General features: G+C 39.2%; 2 protein-coding genes and 2 long non-coding RNA genes across 4 annotated transcripts in view; 1 reads left to right on the forward strand and 3 right to left on the reverse strand.

The window, feature by feature from the left end:
- On the reverse strand, window positions 1–581 carry LOC130410175 (uncharacterized). The gene is made up of 2 exons (XR_008904986.1): window positions 355–581; window positions 1–269 (listed from the first exon to the last, which is right to left on the reverse strand). It is a non-coding gene; the product is annotated as an uncharacterized LOC130410175 (long non-coding RNA).
- Window positions 187–18,593, forward strand: part of LOC130410176 (uncharacterized) — a 21,402-nt gene continuing 2,995 nt past the window's right edge. The window contains exons 1-2 of the long non-coding RNA XR_008904987.1: window positions 187–319; window positions 14,310–14,386. This is a non-coding gene — a long non-coding RNA (uncharacterized LOC130410176). The remainder of the gene's footprint in view (window positions 320–14,309; window positions 14,387–18,593) is intronic.
- rs1a (retinoschisin 1a) lies at window positions 903–4,127 on the reverse strand. Its single transcript, XM_056734694.1, has 6 exons — window positions 3,942–4,127; window positions 3,593–3,618; window positions 3,382–3,508; window positions 2,032–2,173; window positions 1,758–1,953; window positions 903–1,566 (listed from the first exon to the last, which is right to left on the reverse strand). Exons 1-6 carry the CDS (start codon window positions 3,994–3,996, stop codon window positions 1,414–1,416), a joined length of 699 nt encoding a protein of 232 aa, XP_056590672.1. The 5' UTR covers window positions 3,997–4,127; the 3' UTR covers window positions 903–1,413.
- Window positions 7,870–18,593, reverse strand: part of cdkl5 (cyclin dependent kinase like 5) — a 24,656-nt gene continuing 13,932 nt past the window's right edge. The window contains 10 exon segments of the mRNA XM_056734693.1: window positions 7,870–8,890; window positions 8,893–9,007; window positions 9,114–9,329; window positions 11,005–11,127; window positions 11,901–12,006; window positions 12,556–12,679; window positions 13,915–14,044; window positions 14,651–14,752; window positions 16,773–17,874; window positions 18,414–18,580. Coding sequence (XP_056590671.1) covers window positions 8,631–8,890; window positions 8,893–9,007; window positions 9,114–9,329; window positions 11,005–11,127; window positions 11,901–12,006; window positions 12,556–12,679; window positions 13,915–14,044; window positions 14,651–14,752; window positions 16,773–17,874; window positions 18,414–18,580 — 2,445 coding nt within the window. The 3' untranslated portion in view covers window positions 7,870–8,630.

Here is an 18,593-nt window from a genome sequence, read left to right on the forward strand (position 1 = left end):
TAAGAACAAAATGTTTTATTTTGAGGGTTAAATATTTATACATTAAAACAATAAAAACATTTAAAAGAAAAAGAAGTTCAAGCGCCAGCCATTGGGGATGGATTCCTCCGGTGCCTCAGCTGATCCCAGGCCTGCAGAACCTCCCGCCGCGTGACGGCTCGATGGCGGCTGAGACAGGAAAGACGTGATGCCTCCGAGCCCACTCTCTGGAGTATATATCTACTCACGCCCCTGGACTCATGAAAGCGTCTCGTTTCCGTCGAATTTGTCTGTGCATGAACAACATTTAACATCAATATTTTCAGAAAGCATCAATTTGGTAAGAATTTAAAGTCACGTGGCATTACAACACACCTGTTGCCGGACGGTATACAGGAACGCAGCGTGGCCTCTGATTCTTGATATTGTGCTTCTTGATGGGATTGCGCACCGTTTAGTTTTAAGGCCACACGCTTTCATGATGGCCAGAGGTGTCGATTGTGATTGCTGACTCACAAAACCTTCCGCTACTTTAATGCATTCCTAATCAACTCTTTAACGACTAAACAGACGTATGTACTATGTTGCAAAACCTGATTGCGCATGCGCAATTGCGCACTTGCGCAGAGCTATACGTTATTGCGCATGCGTTGGTTGCAACGAAATGTTTATTTCATTTTATTTAGCGAATTTAGTAAATCGTGTTAATAATTCAGATTTCACATTTAAGTTAAAATATTGTATGAACATAACTCGACTGATTGAATAAATCCCAGAGTATATTTGAATAAGTAGGCTATGCAGTGCATTTGGGAACATATGGGGAAAGGTATGGGAATGCCTTTATACATTGAATGTTTTTTTGGATAAAAATGTGAATAAGTACTGGGAGTCTTTCTTTATTCAAGGACCAGAAACACATGTAAACAATGTAGGCTTATATTGAAAACAAAAAGGAACCGGTTACAGTAAGAATACAGCGCAATACGTCACCATCACAAACTACACCCGAAAACACAATGATACCGCAATCATTACAATCCGTGAGATCGTTTGACCTCTTTCCAGATTTGCAAGCTGCCCTTTTATTTTTTTTTACCAGAGACTCCTATGGCCACAGCAATGGGTCCCCCCTTCTATATTTCCCAAAGTAGAACCAAAATTGCAACCCTTTTTGTTGATTTTAAACCGAAAACAAAAAGATGTGAAAAGAGATTTTATATCTCAGAGGAAGGAATATATATATTTACCACAAAATGTGACTTCACAAAAAGTCATATTCAAACATCACAATATCTTCCATACAAATTAACAGAGAGTTCTTGTTCGTAAAAAGAATGAATACATTGGGCAGTGATGTGACATTGGCATGATGTGGTAAGAAAAGGGGGCAGTGCAGGAAATAGTTGGGTAGCAGTGCTGGCATGCGCCGGATCAGGTGCATTTATTCATGCAAAGTAGCAGCTCCAGGCGCATGGCGATGCGGGTGTGCCAGCCCAGAGGAATGATACGAATGTAACGTGCTACGATAGGTGGACGCAGCAGGTTCTGGACTGTGGATGAACGGTCGGAGTTCCCATAGAACAACTAAGAAACAGAAAAGAAGTAAATAAGAAATAAATCCAAGAACTATAAAGCACATGGCCGATAACACTAAGCAGTAACTTAAATTACAGCGGCAATGAAAATAGCTGAGGCTGTTCGTTTTCTATAGACTGTATGTAGCAATTTGCATTCATTATAATTATTTCAACAAAACTGACATGTTGTCTACATACCCTGTTGTTTCCAGTCTGGTCCTTGAAGTAAACCCAGTTGAGTTTCTCATTGGTGCGATACTGCACGGTGTACTTAGTCATCCACTCATCAGAGTCACAACGCCCTTGGGTCAGGATCCCAGAAACCACTTTCACTTCCTTTAGGTCAATTTGAATCCACTGGTTGGTATCCTGAAACTTAGACAGCCAGGCACATCTGGAACAAGAGTTAGAAAGTGTGTTTTCTATAAAAATGAAGCCTAAAATGACACTTATTAATCTAAAATCAACTCACCCAAATCCTTGACTGTTGAGTCTTGCCTTATTTGCAGTCCAAGAGGAGAACCAGCCCGTGTACTGGTCTTCATTAGAGCAACTGATCTGATCTGAAGTCACAGACCCTTCCTCAAAACCTAGGGGCTTATGGTATGGGCAATCTGAAAATCACAGTGGGGTTAATATTTATTTAGAAATATCATCTATGCATCACGGCCAAGCTATGCATCTCTCCAAAACTCAGCCAGTTTAGCTCATTCTCGGCAGCTATGAAGAAAATCTATTTAACAAAACCCTGCACAATGTTTGAAATGGGGTTTAATGAAACATTAATCACATGATTTATTCACCCTGGTGTGGTAATTGGAAATGGGCATAGCAATAAGCCGGCAGCTGTCCTGACCATGCTTTTCTGTTGACGAATATACAATCCCGAAAGCTGAGCTTTAGTTTCCCCTAGTGAAAGATCAACATCCATTAATACTTTAGGATGACAGGTGGTCACGTTCTACCCTAAGCTCCAGTCCCACATCATTTTTACATAACAGTCCAGTTCTACAATTTTAATAACACAAAATAAAATTAATATAAGGGGAACAAGAAACACATCTGTAAAATCCATTTCAGAGAATCTCTTCAATAGTCAACCCTTATTAATGGTTTGCAATTGACATGCACCTTTCGTAACAGTTTGACTGACCTATTCTTGTCTTTCTAATCTCAACATCCCAGTCCCCTTCTACAACTAATGGGATTATGAACCCACGCTCTGTCATTCTTGCTCTTCCCTCTCTCTTACTTTATCTTTTCCCCGCTTTCCTCCCTTTCATTCGATTCTTACACATTTGTCTCAGAGGTCTCTGAACACAAGTGGTTTTGTGTTAATGGAGCATGTCTGCCCTGTGGTGGCGAGCCAATGGGACGCAGCGATGGCACACATGGCCCAGGTGAAACTGTAACCAAATGATTAATGACTTTCTGCTCTGCTGCAGACGAGGGTTTGTCCGGGAGCCAGCTCATTCGCACATGCCCTGCCGTCTGTTTCCAGAAAGCACCAGCCAGTGCTAACTAATCCATCTCACTTCTGAAAGAGTCAATGTTAGTGCAGTGCCTCGTTCAGATGATAAAACTGTAATCATTTTTTTATTTATTTGTCCGGAAGGTGTGGGGTTATAATATATTTCTAAGTTTAAAAACGTTCACACCTTTAAAAGGGAAAGTAAAAAAAAAATCCTACAGTGAGTGCATCCAAACAGTCATTATTAAAAAAAATCTAGATACAGATCTTTGGAACAGCTTACATTTTAGTCATTTGACAAAAATTGCAATGTAACTGTAATTATGATTCTTTAATGTATTTTTATTTTACCTGTCATGCAGACCATACCCTGGTCCAAGCTTGACCCAGAACCTTTAGAAAGCAGCTTGCCAGATGAGTCTTTGTCGCATTCACACTTGCAAGTTTTCCCAGCCCATGTCTCATTGCCATCACCGTCCTGAGCATATCATGGTGAAAATGATCATGGTGAAAATGTTTCTTTTTATTTTCCCTAATGTAACAAATAAATATTTAAATTTACCTCTTGAGCTTGTAGCCCAACGAAACCTGGACAGAATGCAGAATGAACAGAATCAAACATGTGACTGTAGTTTCTCATTAAAATAAATGATCCATAAAATATTTATACAAAGTGAATAGATTGTACTAAAATGTATGCGTTTTACATGGTATGCCATACCAAATTTTTGGTACATTTTGTAAATATAACAAAATATCACACTACAACATTATATATTTTATTTATTTTTGTACATGCTTTCAATCCCAATACAGTGTTCATTTAATTAAATTTTTATAAATTTTTTAAATGCAATAACGTTGAGTTCTGCTAGTGAAAATAATGGCACTTGTATTAATGGAGCACATACCTTTAGTCACAAGCAGGATGGCCAACAGTAACATGTGCTGCAGTCTGTACTCCATGGTGATTTGTTTTTCGAGTGGTGGACCACACTGATATTGAAGGGTCTGGATTACTATAATCCACAGAGCACTAATGGCTTTATCTAATACGCTTTCTCTAAAAGCTCCTCCTTTTACTGCTGAAAGCTAGTTTGACATCGTTCACATACCAGTTCAAGCCTTGTCTGATAAAAAAGAGAGACGGTGGTCACCTTCTGTGACCCACTTATTGGTTCAATGCATGCAATTAACTCAATTCAAAATCCCCAGCAATCTGTTGATGAATATTACTACATACAGTATTTTATTTGATTGTTGGTCTCAGCTCTTGTCTTTTAAGAGTTTAAATTGTAATCACTGCTTATGTGATTCATTGAAATATATTGATCGTCTTATTTATACAAAGATCCATTTTACTGTTGCATCATGATGATAAACAAACATGTTGTCGCTTGACACGTACAGTCGCAGAAAACCATTTCAAATGTTTATTTAATCAACATTTCTAGATGTATTGTGGCCATTCCAGTCCAGTGTCTGTTGAATTTCAACAAAATCAAAAGGAGTGACAAAGCCATTCAATGGCAAAGTGAAAGACACATAAAAACTCTGATAAAAGCGAGGTTATCACATGAATAGAATGAACCTTTCCTGAATACATGTACAAATATTATTATTGTATGGCTTACAAGTGAATATGAATTTTGGAGTATTTGAGGTCTGAAAAAGTAGAGAGCATCTTTTCTGTTATGACCTGTTATTTGACCTGTTTCTCCAGTTTTCATTTCTGCAAATAAATGGAAATAGAAAGAATATTTGTATTTGAAATTTGGTACAAATATTAGAAATATAGTTCACAGAATAACACAAAACTGATTTTGAAATGGTCTCTTCATATTTTTCCTCGGCTGTATTTGTAATAAAATGATGCTAGGACATAGTTGGGTAGACATTGTTTTAATTGTTATTGATTACAGCGGAATATACATTATAGACTCTGTTGGTGTCTGACATGCTTGATATCAAACAACATTAGTCTGTTTCCCAAAGAAAACATGGCCATCTCCACAAAAGACAATTTGGTAAATTTTGTCTCTGCGAATTAAGTTATCTAATCCAATCAAATTTGACGCAATAGTTCAGATAGCAATGGATGTTGACAATTATCTCATGCTTCTGATTTGTTGGGTTTTTGGACAGTAAACCGTTTTGTTCACATCAATAATGCTAAGCACAATAGGTAACGTTACGGGGGTTAGATTTGCACATTCTGCATGTTGGCAGTTCAGCAATGAAAGAGACTGGAAAACTATGACTGACTCAAAACTTAAGAGGCTCGATGCAAAACACCTATAGGAACAAAAAGTATTAAAACATTTGCACACCCACCTCTTTCCTACAACATACTAAAAAGACACAAAAATCATCTTCCAAAAGTTCACAAAGATCAGATTTTTCATCTGACAGAACAAACTCCTTGGTTCCTGATAGACTGTAAACTTTTGCCGCTACACAACTTAACAATGGATTGGCACAAAATGCTGCAGCACGTTCATTGCTTAGCTGTGGAATAGTTACACTATCTATTGTCTAAAGTAGAAAATCCCTTATATTTGTGGTCTTATGTAAACATTTACATTCTTATGCTGATAATGCTTGTTATTTAATGGTAAACTGGCAATAGAGAACATTTTGAAAAACAAATGATTTTACAGCTTCTAGGTCATTGCTTAAACTGTTTCCATGGTAGTTCTTCAATATAAAATAAAACCTACAATAAAGCCATGAACAAACATGAGAGCTGCAGTTTGTGAAGAGGTCTGAAAAATTAAATATTTTTGTGTGCTAAACCTGAATGTTTGTATTCCTGCGTTCAACAGCCTCTGTCACTGAAGAACATCCTCTTTGGATGACAGATGCTACAAGTTAATTGAAGACAAGCTGTCTTTTAAACCACATGAGTTGTCATGTTAAACTATATGTTTATGGCAGTGTACCAAGAAGCCCTCAAAATCAACTTTACAATGTCTTTTTTAATCAACATTTAAAGCAACCAAACCCCTGCTCATTAAGTCTCTATGAGATATTACAGCCCTTGCTTGCTCTTTCGAAGCCATTTTGTGTTTGCTTTTCATTTTTGCATGACTTAAAGATGCAATCAATAACTTTTGCCTCTTTTGTGTCTAAAATTTCGGTTTCTTTGCATACTTATATTTACAATTATTGAGAGACAACCAACATTTCACACGAAATCTAATACTAATCTCATATTTGAAAACATTGTTATTAATTTCTTAATCGGGGTAAGGAACACTGATTGTTTATGTACTTGCTAAATATTTTGTTCTAACAAAAAAGTTACAGATCGCAGCTTTAACAATAGGCTTTGTTATATTTGATAACAAAATAATGGTGTTCAAAGTTTTAAGGTGGATATTATACTAGACGGACATTCTAGATGTAGGTTTTGTATAGGAAGGTTGTGAAAGATCACCACACGGATGAGAGGTTGACCTGGCATTGTGAAGACAGACCGCGCCGGTGTAGATTAAGCAATGCCATTGCATTTATGGACAAGGTGTTAATACAGTAATAATGGAATCAGATTCTCAAATTCGGGCAGGATTCAATACTCTTAAAAAGGCAAACTGCATTACTCATGAAGAAACTGTTGAATAACCTGAAAATGTTCAACAAGGAACAGACAATAGTTGACATTTGTCTACTAGACACTCTTACACAAGTTCCCTTCTCTTTCAACCGGACAAAACTGAACATAATAACTTAAACTCCCCTTTACTGAACTTAATATGTATATGTATAAAGATGTCAAGAATCCTTCTTACCCAAAACACACTGCAATAATGCTTTCAAAAAAACACCTGTGATGAAAATATCTCAATTGTAAAAAAAGTATAGACTGTGTAAATGTGTCTAATAAATACTTAGTTATGATAATTCAAATCTAGTTCTCTATGTAAAAGAGGTCATGTATAGACCATAGATAAGATAGCAGTCAGTAGACACAACCTTCAGATAAAAAAGTAATACCAAACTCTGTGAGAAACAGTGTGCTATTGATAAACAGTACTTTTCAATAAATCTATAAAATGAAGACATTTTAATGGAGTTATTTTAATGTTAATGCTCGGTTGCTCTCTTGATCTTGTTTGATGCTTTAGGTGAATATGATGATCCAATACATTTAGGCATGAAAATATAGTTCTTAAAATCAAGACAATTTGCTTCACCTCAAAGTCCTGATATAGTGCTCTATTTCAAATGCCTCGAATTCCTCACAAAGTTTTTTTGCACATTTCTGCTAAACCCATTTTTAATTTGTGTTAGAATATAATTTAATAAATATACAGAGAGGTAAATCTAAAGCAAACAGTGGCATTGGGATGAATCAAAACGTTGTTTTTGGGGCCCAGGTTGAAAACAAAATCTCACAGCGTCCCACACCTGCCCTCCCAAGACCAGATCAATAGACATTACTTCTTTGAAACCCTTTCACCGGGTTCCCAGGCAATGCTTTCATCTGTTCAAAAACATGCCGTTAAACTGATTAAAATAAAACTGCCAGTCGATTGGTGCAACATGCAAGTGAGCCCTCAGCACGACCGTTGAAGGCACGTACAGACTTGACTCTCAAAGCCTAACCCTGAGCTGCATGTAAACCACAGCTTGAGCCTCAGGCAAAGTCCCCTGGAGGGGTCTCCATCGTAGGGAGAAAATGCGAGGCCCTGGGGCCTCCGTTTCCCCCGGCCGCCCACTCTCCTGCCAGCTTGAAATTGATTATTCGCAGGAAATCCGGCTCTTCTGGGATATGCGCTCTAATAACCGACGCTACAAAACGCCACTGCACTTCAATCACTACATGGTCCCAAAACGTGATGTTAATATCCTGTTTTTAATGCCGTTTTGAGCTCATGGGAAGCAGGGATTTTTTAATGAATGGAAATGTTGTAAGACATGAGGCTAAAGGTAAAGTGAGACAAATAGGCATCATGGGACTTCGATTTAATAGTCTCACCTGAAAAGTATTACAGAACCTGCTTAGAAACCATCAGTAATTGCTGATCTCATTTCATTGGGGAAAAGTCCAAAGCCTTGAGAGGTTTCATTCTTTAACCTGCAGTATGAGCAGTGTGTAATATACTGTAGACCTACTGAAAATTCATATCTGAAAACAATGTTCAACAAAGAGAGGAAAGTAATTCAAACAATAGATACGTCTGTTACAACCATAAAATGCACTCTGTACATTGTAACTATTAACACACCGATTATTCATCAAATAATCTCCATGAAATATAGAATTACTACACATTAAATATTTATACATTCTCTTGTGTAGAAACTAAAGCTCTTACAATTCCACAGATTTGTCCCCCGTCCCTAAGTTTCCATTTACAAATACATAGATTCATATCATCATCAATAAGATATTGAACAGAAAACTGAACCCAGATGTAATGAACAATAATACAAATTCTATCAAATGTGGATGCTTTTAAAAAACAAATCTGAGACATAACTATTGCCACCTTCTGGCTAGAAGTGGCATCGTGTACCACTGTATGAACAATATCGTGTAGCATTCCATAGGTAGCCAAGAAGGAAAAGAGAGACCAAGTATCAAGGGGCTCCCTCTAAAGAGCTGTTTCCTTTAGATCGTTGAGGTTCGGCATCCTCGCGCGGGGGGCTCGGGTAAAGCCAATACCGTTCTGCCCACCTTTATTTGCCATTTGGTCTGGATATGGTGCACCCTCGGCTCGAGTCAAAGCAGAGACGTGCCAGCTGGACTCGATCTGCCCTGGCAGAGGGTAGTTGTGGGGTTTGCGGCTCTTGGTATTAGGGGTGACGCTGCCCACCGGGTGCCCTCTGCCCTCGTTCAGGTTTCCTTTGGAGGGGGGTTAGGAAGAGGATGGAAGCGCAGTTCTGCCGAGCGATCGGGAGGCGGCGGCTGATTGGACGTAGCGGGAGAAGAAAGGTGAAGGAGTTTACGCAGGGACTTCAGAGGCTGGTTCTAAAACGATAAGCAAGCGGACGCTGTATGCTTGGTTTTGAAAAAACACACACTGACACCCACAGTAAGGTTCATTAAAATAAGAGATCTGTCCCGTGTGCCTTACCTGAGGCTGGACGTCCGGTTGCTTTTCAGGTGGCCAAGTGTTGTCTCTGTCCCTTTCGCGATCCCTCTCGCGGTTTCTTTCCCGGTCTCGGTCCCTGTCCCTTTCCAGGTCACGCTCCCGGTCACGATCCCTGTTCCGTTGTCGACTGCTGTGATGAGAGGAGGATTTCACTGGTCTCTGTATCACTAGCTGCTCCTGCTGGCTTTCACCGGGAACCTGACACACAGAGGAAAGCAAAAAGCTGTTGAAATGACCAGAAGAAAGGAATTGAAATATAATGTCTGACTTTCCCAACAAATGTATACCCAAAAATCACGTGCATGGGGCCAGAAAACCGAAAACGCACCAGAACACAACAAAATGCACAAAGCCAAAAAACTCAAAAACAAAAAATGATATTTTGCAAGAAAGCAAAGACTGTTATGTTTTTTTGCATTGTGTTATTATTTTCATGACAACAAAGAACAGTTACCTGAAACAAAAAACACATTTAAAATAAAATGTAAGTATATTATTTTACTACCTTTAATATATGAAAATTTTCATTTAAAAATATTCATAGTATGATAGCTTTAGGTTTTATGTGCTATACTACAGTAAAAATACTGTATTATAGTAATATGAATATAATGATAATCACCCTTTAAAACGCTTTAATAATAATACATAAATAAATAAAATAAAAAGTAACAATTTGAGGTAAAATGTACTTAAAGAAAAAAAATGTATACAATGCAAAAAAATGGTCTTATCTAAGCTTTATTTCCATAATGCAAAATATAATTTGCCATATTTTTTGATAGATGAATTTTAACAGTACCGAGACCATCTTTAACAAAAGCTTTTTGGCAGTCGTTTATACAAAAGATGAATTACTGAATGTACTGTAGATAAGAACAGGCTGGTGTTTTGGAACGTGAGCAGTTTTTGACCCCGTATACCCGTTGTAGTATTTCTAACTGTGTGTGCATGTAGGCCTACAAAAGACAGAGCCTTTGTGTGTGTGAAATGTTTTGACCACTTCTCCCGCTCTGTCCAGGTTATGGAAAATGTAAAAGTGGATGTAAAAACGTGCAATAGACGACTGTGTTGTCCATGCACGTCAAAGAACGCATGCTGATGCTGCTGTGATGCTAGCAGTAACCTAAGCGATGCTGCTTGATTTGTCAAACACGAGAACCAGATCCAATATATCAACATACATACACTTAACACTAAAGGCCTATCCACTCATTTTAAACGAACCTGAAACACAACTTGCTTTAACCAAAAATGATTCATAATACTTGGCAATACAGGATATTAAATTATAAGGCTGTCTGGGCTGCCAGCTATTAAGACCATAAACTAAGCGCTGTTGGCAGGCATGGTATGCATTTACAAGTATGCATTAGGCTTGAAGACCAATGCAGATTGTTTTTTGCTCTTTAAACACACTTCTTTAAATTGCAGCGGTCCGGCAGTTACCGTCTTAAAACTGTAGCATAATTTAAATATGTCTTTTTTTTCATAATTAAATATTCAGATACAACTACAGTACACAGAGGTGTAGATAGGTCAATTCCACTCAAGTGTAAAACACCAAGTTTAAAGGCCAAACTGTGAATAGCAGAGTGGGCGAGTATTCACAAGATCATTTCGAAAACAGCCATATTTTTGGAAATTCTGTTTAATAACGGCAGTAAAATAAAAATGATACAATTCACATTGTAAACCTAGATCTCGGCCTGGTGTTGACATGGATCTGATTCTAGTGTTGTGTTTATAAAAATTCAAAAGGAACAAAAATGACAAAAGGACATCCAGTCATAAAACAGCTATACAACACAACCAGTCATGCAATGGATATTGTGTTTGTTTGGTGGAGCGGCGCGGTTTATGCGAGCAATACCATGGGCTGCGGGACAACAGGTAGCACTTTGACAGCAGAATTATGCTTTAAGCTATTCTTTGAGTTAAAGAGGGGGAAAAGGCTTTTCTTGATGCTCGGGTTCCTTCCCGCGTTGACGTCCGTCTGCAATATAAGACGCACAAAAGCCCAGTGGCTCATTCTATTAACACCAAACATCTTTTGTTGTTGAATATAGCAGATGAACATATGGTCCTCTGGTTCAATATTTGCGGACAGAGCACAGTAGAGGCGGAATCTGCCACACATGCTGCTCGGGTCTTGACTGGTCTCCATATGGCTGTCATGGGGAAATGGTACTGGAGTGCACTATGAGAGTCATCGATGGGTTTTGTTGGCCGTAAATAAGACTAAAGAAAAGGACATTTCAGGATTTGCTAAAATGGATGACCTCATTTTGCATTTTTTTATCTTTATAGACCTAGTGAAACCCCCCATCCAACATCGAAACTAGGAACACTCCATGTGAAAAAGATCAAGTTAAAGCTAAAATAAATGTCAATGTTGTATATTGTCCAAAGACCCCTGGTTAAAAACTCATACATCCACTTTACCTCTGCAGACACTTATTTGTCGGAATACATAATTGAATTAGATTTAAGAGGGGAACACTGCTCTCCATCCTAGTGAAAATGACAAATCATATTCTATTAATCTCTCCAAGACTATTATCCTGTGTGTACAATACATCACTTAAGGTTAATGACTAGCGGACAGACATACAACAACAACACGCAAACACAGCAGCTAAGCAACACGTAATCGTACACATAAAGTACCCACAGAAAAGGTCTCCTGGCTTAAGCATTACAGTCTCAGTCCTGCGTCTGAATTCAGTTGATAAACTATGGATGAAGAGTAAAAATGGAATTTGTTACCGGCTGCGATTTCTTTTTTTTCTTCTTTATGGCTCTGAAGAAACCCTGCTTCTCTTTTTGTTTAGGGACCTCTGGTTTGTTCATGACCATAACCTCTGAGTTATTCCTATAAAAGAAGTTGAAGATGTGAACTGTCAACCGAAAACATGTTGGTCATAAATAAGTAAAACAAAATAAATAATTAAAGAACCTTAATAAGGCTCATTTTTTTCATATAAAATATTATTTTTATGCTTGGCTTTTGATTTAAAATAAAGAGACATGTTGTCAAATTAACTGGTAAATACTTCAGAAAGATCTTAATAACAGATTTTTAAAAAATCAAATCAAGTTGTTCCTCTGTGAATTATCCCTTTAATAAAACGTTCTCTGCCAAGATATTAGCCAAGAATGTGGAGAGAATGCATGGATATAGTGGCTTAAGCATGCAATTTTATTTTCTCCAACCATTGTACAGAAACAGCAATACTACAGTTGCCAAAACCCAAAATAACACTTATTTTTTATACACACCTTGATTAAATAGTTTTTCATTCCTAGTCAAATATTTCATTGTCACTTTCCCCGTCAAAGCAATTCATCTCATAGACGCGCATAGCCAGAATGATTTATTTGCTGGGCTGTATGTGCTGCCCAAACAGGCTTGTGTGCTCACCAGGGGTCGAAATTGGTCTGACGTTTGGGGTGGTTTGTCATGGCTGTATTTTCTGCTGCCACGGCCGGCACTCTGCTCTGCCCAGTGCTCTCGTGGAACGTGTTGTCAGGTCGAGGTGAGGGGACTTTATAACAAAACAAGCAAAAGCAAGAATCATCAACATTAAAAGAAAAACGCATTTCGATTTTGTTCAGGCACAGCACAAATCAGAGACGAAATTCTCTTTCCACACTGACAGCTAGTCTCAGTTGTTGTTGAAAAAGGTCTTTTGCCATGGTGGTGATATTTAAAATGATAATTCACCCAAAAATGAACATTCTGTCATCATTCAGTCACCCTCTTATTACTTTAAACCGGTTTGACATTCTGTCTTCTGCAGATAGAAGATATACTGAAGAAGATATTTTGAAGAATGTTGGTAACCTGACAGCTACGGCACTCATTCAATTGAATTGGTTTTGTGTCCAAACAACAGAAGTGAATGGGTGCCGCCGTTGTTCAGTTGCCAACTTTCTTCAAAATATCTTCTTTTGTTTTCTCCAGAAGACAAAATGTCAAACAGACATGAGGGTGAGTAAATAATGACAGAACTTTAAAGTCATTATTATAGAAACTGATGCAAATATTCCAGATTTTGACAACTTTCATGACCAAACTGATCTGATTTCATCACTTTTAAAATGATAAGAGCATAAACAACAAAAATACCAACAAATATGTTTTTTTACAATAGAAGGTATTTTTCTAAATGTGCAAAACAACACACCCGCAGTGCTGATGTAAAGAGACAAAACAGACAGAATATAATAAACAGTCATGTACAAAATATATTTTATTTCATAATAACCTGATCAAGAAAAACACTGAATTGTGCACAATGCTAAACCGCCATATTAATAATAATAATAGCCAAGACCGGGGGGAAAGAGCGGACCACAAGACATAATGACCCATTTTAACACCATTTCGACAGATTAAAGTGACCTGCACGTCAACACAACGGAGCTTTACACACCACAAGCGCTGAGGGACATTTATGATGATGATCTTTCAGCGCCACATCTTCTAGTATTTATATATAGCATACGCTTCATTTAATCACCTTCCGCTACACGCACTGCCTCTCTCCCACTAAAGACGTCCCGCAGTAAGAGCAGCGGACGCTGTGGTTCTTTTAACAACAGCATTGTAGCAGCAAACACTTATTTTAACTACTTGATTTTTTTATTGTTTAATTAAAAACAGTTAACAATTAAGCATTATATTCATCCCTGTTTAAAACATAACCGGAAGTGGAAGGAATGTTAACAGAAAGCAGAAATCACGGTTTAAACAAATATTACAAAGGGTTCCGGGTACCTCTGTAGAAGCTTCCTACTCTACGAGGCATTGAGTCACTGTAGATGATTCGGTTTTCCTTGGACGAGGTTCCGTCTTCCATATGTGAGTCATGGTACATCCCAGGCTGGGTTACGAGAGGTCGCTCACACTAAGAAAGAATACAGAAATTGTGAGAAAACTTTATGTTTACATCAAATTTTCATTTTATGTAAACATTTCTATTGTGGTCATTCGAGTCCAGTGTCTATTAAATTTCAACAAAATCAAACCTCAGGAGTGATAACGAGAGTCATCCAACAGCAACGAGAAAGACTGACAGCATGAGTAAAATTTGAGGTTATAACATAATTATTTTTAACTTTTCCTAAATACATGTACAATTAAAAGTGAACTCGAATTTGCTTTCTTTGCAGTATTTGAGGTCTGAAAAATATGGAGCATCCTTTATTTTGACCGGCATACCTATAAACAGTCATCACACAACATGAAGGTGAGTGAATTTTCAACGGGGTATTTAATGCTTGAGAAATTATTAACATAATGACATTAACAAAACATCCATATCAACAAACACAGCAAGCAGCAATGGTCTAAATACAAAATGTAATTTGCTTTAATGTTCAATGTATTAAAACAAAGATAAGAGGGGGCATGAAAAACAAGAAAGTAACATTTCAGTTTGACATTTATATTACTTTTGAGAGTGTGTGGCTGTGTGAATAAGAGTTTTATGGGTCATGTTAGGACCTCAGACCTCATTTTTTGGGCGCTGTGTGTGGAAAGAAGCTGTGTTGTCCCTCGTAGAGTCTTTAATCGGAGGACGAGAGTGAGTCTTCTCTTTGGGCGACTGGTCATTCTGCAGACATAAACACACAACAAAATAAGGCACTAAAAGATGCTGGAGTGTGCAATACATACTACAAAAAAAATACACTGGAAATGAAATGTACTGCATGTGGATAGCATAGGTCATTATTCTTAGAATAATGTTGGGAAAGTTGAGCTTTTCTTCTGAGAAGCGAAGATGCAAGTAAAAGTCTGTTTCTTGTTCTGCGGCCTGATACAGATTCTGACCTTTCTGGATACAAAAATTGTTTTAAAAAAAAGTACTGCTGGAATATCATTCGCCATAACCTTCAATGGTAACACTTTACAATAAGGTGCTATTCGGTAACATTAGTAAATGCATTAGCTAACATTAGATAACAATGAACATTTTAATTTTTCAGCATTTATTGGTCCTCGCTAATGTTAGTTCATGTCAATACAGTTATTCATGTTCATTAATGGTGCATTAAAGATCGGGTGTCATGCTATGTCATGCATTCTGACTTCTTTAAACTGTTAAACTTGCCGGCTTTTCATGCTTAACATGCTCAACGAGTTGGACGTATGTTGTAGTATTTCTGTACTTGATTCACTCCCGCAGCACTCAAACTTTTTTCTGAAAGTTTTTTCTAATTCTGGATCCCTGTGTCGTCACAGGGATCCTATTCTTTTTATTTGCCAAAAGCACCCCATAGCGAAGGCGAAAAAGCCCTCCCAGGAGCCAACCGACGAGCGAGATCCGCTTACCTCCAAGGTTATCTGCGCTGCGTCAAGATGGTCTGGGCTGCAGCTCATTCCTCTTGTGATAGTGAAGTTTAGGTGTGTCTGTTTGTTCACAGCATTTCAGTGATGGATGTAATATAAACGGTGGATATAATCCTAGATTTGGAATTGTTTGAAACTGATAGATTGTGCGGTTCCGGTGCTAAAAGATGACGGACATGAACGGCACGCGGTAAGTCAAACTAAGTCATGCGTCTGTGTTTTGTTGGCAATCAGCGTGTACGTGCATAATGTATGAAACATGAAGGGATGATGTGATGTGTCGCTTGCTCGTGCTGTAGTTCCATCCCACTCTCCCCACTAGTCCCACCTCGAGGAGCTCGTGTTTTTCCGGAAATAATCGTACAGCTTCGTACAATTCTTATTGTAACATTATTGTTACTAAGGGTTTTCATGCCACCGTGCCCCAGTCTTTAAAGATTGACATCTCCATCGTACCATAAACTACGGATATCACACTTTCATCTGAAATCACAGATGTCCTTAAACAACACAAATGTGGTTTGAAAATGTAATCCCATCAGAATTGTGCATATCTTTGTGTGTGGGGGTGTGAGTGGTGGTCCACTGTGTAATCAAATAGTTGTGCACACAACAATAAGGTACATGAATGCAGTGGAGTCATATCTTTAAATTAGATCACATTAGAACACATGCAAATGCACACACACACAAACACACAAATCTAATCTTCTGAAAATACTGGCCCGAACAAGCAGCGTTTACATTATTGCTGTTTGCTCACAGAATAAAACAGAAAAGCTATATTCAGAGAGAGACAAGCAGAAATAAGAAGGTATCCTTGCTTTAGGGCTGCTCGATTATGACAAAAACATAATTAAGATTATTTTGGCCAATATTGAGATCCCAATTATTTAAAACGATTACTCACTCACTTTTAAAACAACATAGAAAATGAATAACTTTGCTTTTAAACTGTGAATTCAACTGAAAATTAAATGTAAAGAAATAGAACAGCTGAACCACTGTAAATGAAAAGGGGTGCGGTGTGGATTTATACCACAAGAAAAGATAGGATCCTTGCCAAATCTAATGTGACCTCGTTTATTTGTTTTTGTTATAGTTGAAGGCCAAAAATGACGATTACGATTAATTTTCGATTAATTGCACAGCCCACCTGGCTTGGGGACACTCCTTTGCTAGAAAGCAGAGATTAAATGCTGATAATGGAAGCCATGATTGTTTAGTAAGATAACCATTCAATCAATACGACACAGGACACTGAGATAATGAAGGTCACTGACCCTGCTCATATCTTGCGAGAGTTCTTCTCGAGATGAACTGGTGTTGTGCCGTGGGAGCGTTCTGTGCTGCAGCTGAGGCGAGAGGAGCTGTAAGCTGCTGGCACGCGTCGGTGCTCCCTGCCCGACCACCAAGCCCACCTCCTGTCCGTGTGGCCGGTGTCGCTCTCTCCGAACGTACATGGAGTGGCGGTGAGGTCGCTGCTGTGAGGAGAACGGACTAGTGTAGCCGAGACCGTAAGGATAGGACTCGTGTGGGGACGGGAGATTGTGAGAGTGCCCGCCCCCTGCTCCCACAACCCTGTTGGGGTCGAGCGTGTCGGAAGCCTTCGGTTCATCCGGTGTTTTTTTGCGTCCTGAAGAACGGCGCGAGTCAAGTGTTCCTCCCTCCAGGCGTGAGTTCCCCCGTCCGCTGGGGCTGTGACCTTGGCGTTCCGTCCCAGCGTGCCGCTCCCCTCTTGGGCTGCCGGGAGCCGCGTTTAGATCCAGGCAGCTAGATGGGAAGTACCTGGAACCCGAGCCCGACCCGGCCATGGGGTCGTCTGGGTGAAGCCGCGTCTCGGAGAGATTCCCAACGGACTTGGCGTCACTCAGCGCCCCGTGGCTCTTGGACAGGCTGAGGAAGGACGAGGAACTTTTGGAGGAGGATGTGGAAGGCATGGATCCGTGTGAGGATTCCATGTAGTTATGGCGACTGTGCTTGTCCCCGGACTGGAGCGTGCTGGTCTTCCCTTCTAAGAAGGATGAGTGGCGTCCTGGTTTAGAGGACTTGAGGTACTTTAAACCGGATGTGTCTGCTACTACAGTTGGACCTCCAGGTTTAGGCCCCAGGTTGAAATCAAACTCGGTCTTTCCTTTATTGTCTTTGGGGCTGAGGAGGTGGGGAAGGTTGTTGTTAGCCAGATCTTTGCTGCTAGAGGCAGAGCGGCTTAGGGTCTGGACCTGGTAGCTCTTGGGGTGTAAGGTAGGGCTCAGGGTGGAAGAAGTTGGCATGTTGCTGCCATTTAGGAAGTTGTCGGTACTCCGGTGGAGGTCTTCGTGGCGGGGAAGAGACGAGCAATCTTTGCTGTTAGCTCGCCGATGACTTGAGCTCTTGCTATGATTCCTGCAGAGGAACACACCAATAAGAGTGAACTACACTTAACCTGATTTAACATGTGAAAGAAATGAAAATAATGGCACACTATTGATAAGCTGTTCATGTTAAAAGCTGCTTTTTTGCAAAAAAGAGAATAAAGCTCAATACTCTGCAAATACATAAAAAACGGTCAAAGCGGTCCAATACAGTCTCCTTATTTTACTACCATTTGCAACGGTAAAGTTTATTCGGTAACACCCTTACAATAAGGTTGTATTCTTTAACACTAGTTTTTTAAAGATTTTAAGGGATTGTTAGTAAAGAAGATATTTTAAAGGATGTTGTAACCAAACAACGGCGGTACCCATTGACTTCCATTGGTTTAGTGTCTATGCAACAGAAGTGAATGGGTACCGCCGTTGTTTGGTTACCAACATTCTTCAAAACATCTTGTTTGAGTTCTGCAGATGAAAGAAACTCATACAGGTTTGAAATGACTAGAGGGTGATTTATTTATTTTATTTTTGTGTCATCTATTCCTTTAAGTGTATTGCTGGATTGCTAACCGGCTGGGGATAGTGTTGTCTCCGTGGTACGGTTTCCTCTTTGAAGAGCGAGGTGGGGTTGGCGAAGGTGGCGCTGGTCGCTCCGGACCCCTCAAACCCTGAAACACAGGGTGGTTCAGACACTGCTCCGTCAGAAAGCGTTCAGTCGGGTTCAGGCACAGCAGGTTCTGACATGAAGGA

Source organism: Triplophysa dalaica, chromosome 21 (assembly GCF_015846415.1).
Source record: "Triplophysa dalaica isolate WHDGS20190420 chromosome 21, ASM1584641v1, whole genome shotgun sequence".
NCBI lineage: Eukaryota > Metazoa > Chordata > Actinopteri > Cypriniformes > Nemacheilidae > Triplophysa > Triplophysa dalaica.

Bases quoted from the DNA above. Each gene is read 5' to 3' on its own strand.
- rs1a (XM_056734694.1), bottom strand. From the start codon at position 3,996: ATGGAGTACAGACTGCAGCACATGTTACTGTTGGCCATCCTGCTTGTG. The intron at 2,174-3,381 runs GTAAAATAAAAA...TGTGATTTTCAG, and splicing joins GGGTATGGTCTGCATGACAG to ATTGCCCATACCATAAGCCC. The intron at 1,567-1,757 runs GTATGTAGACAA...TCTGTTTCTTAG, and splicing joins ACCAGACTGGAAACAACAGG to TTGTTCTATGGGAACTCCGA.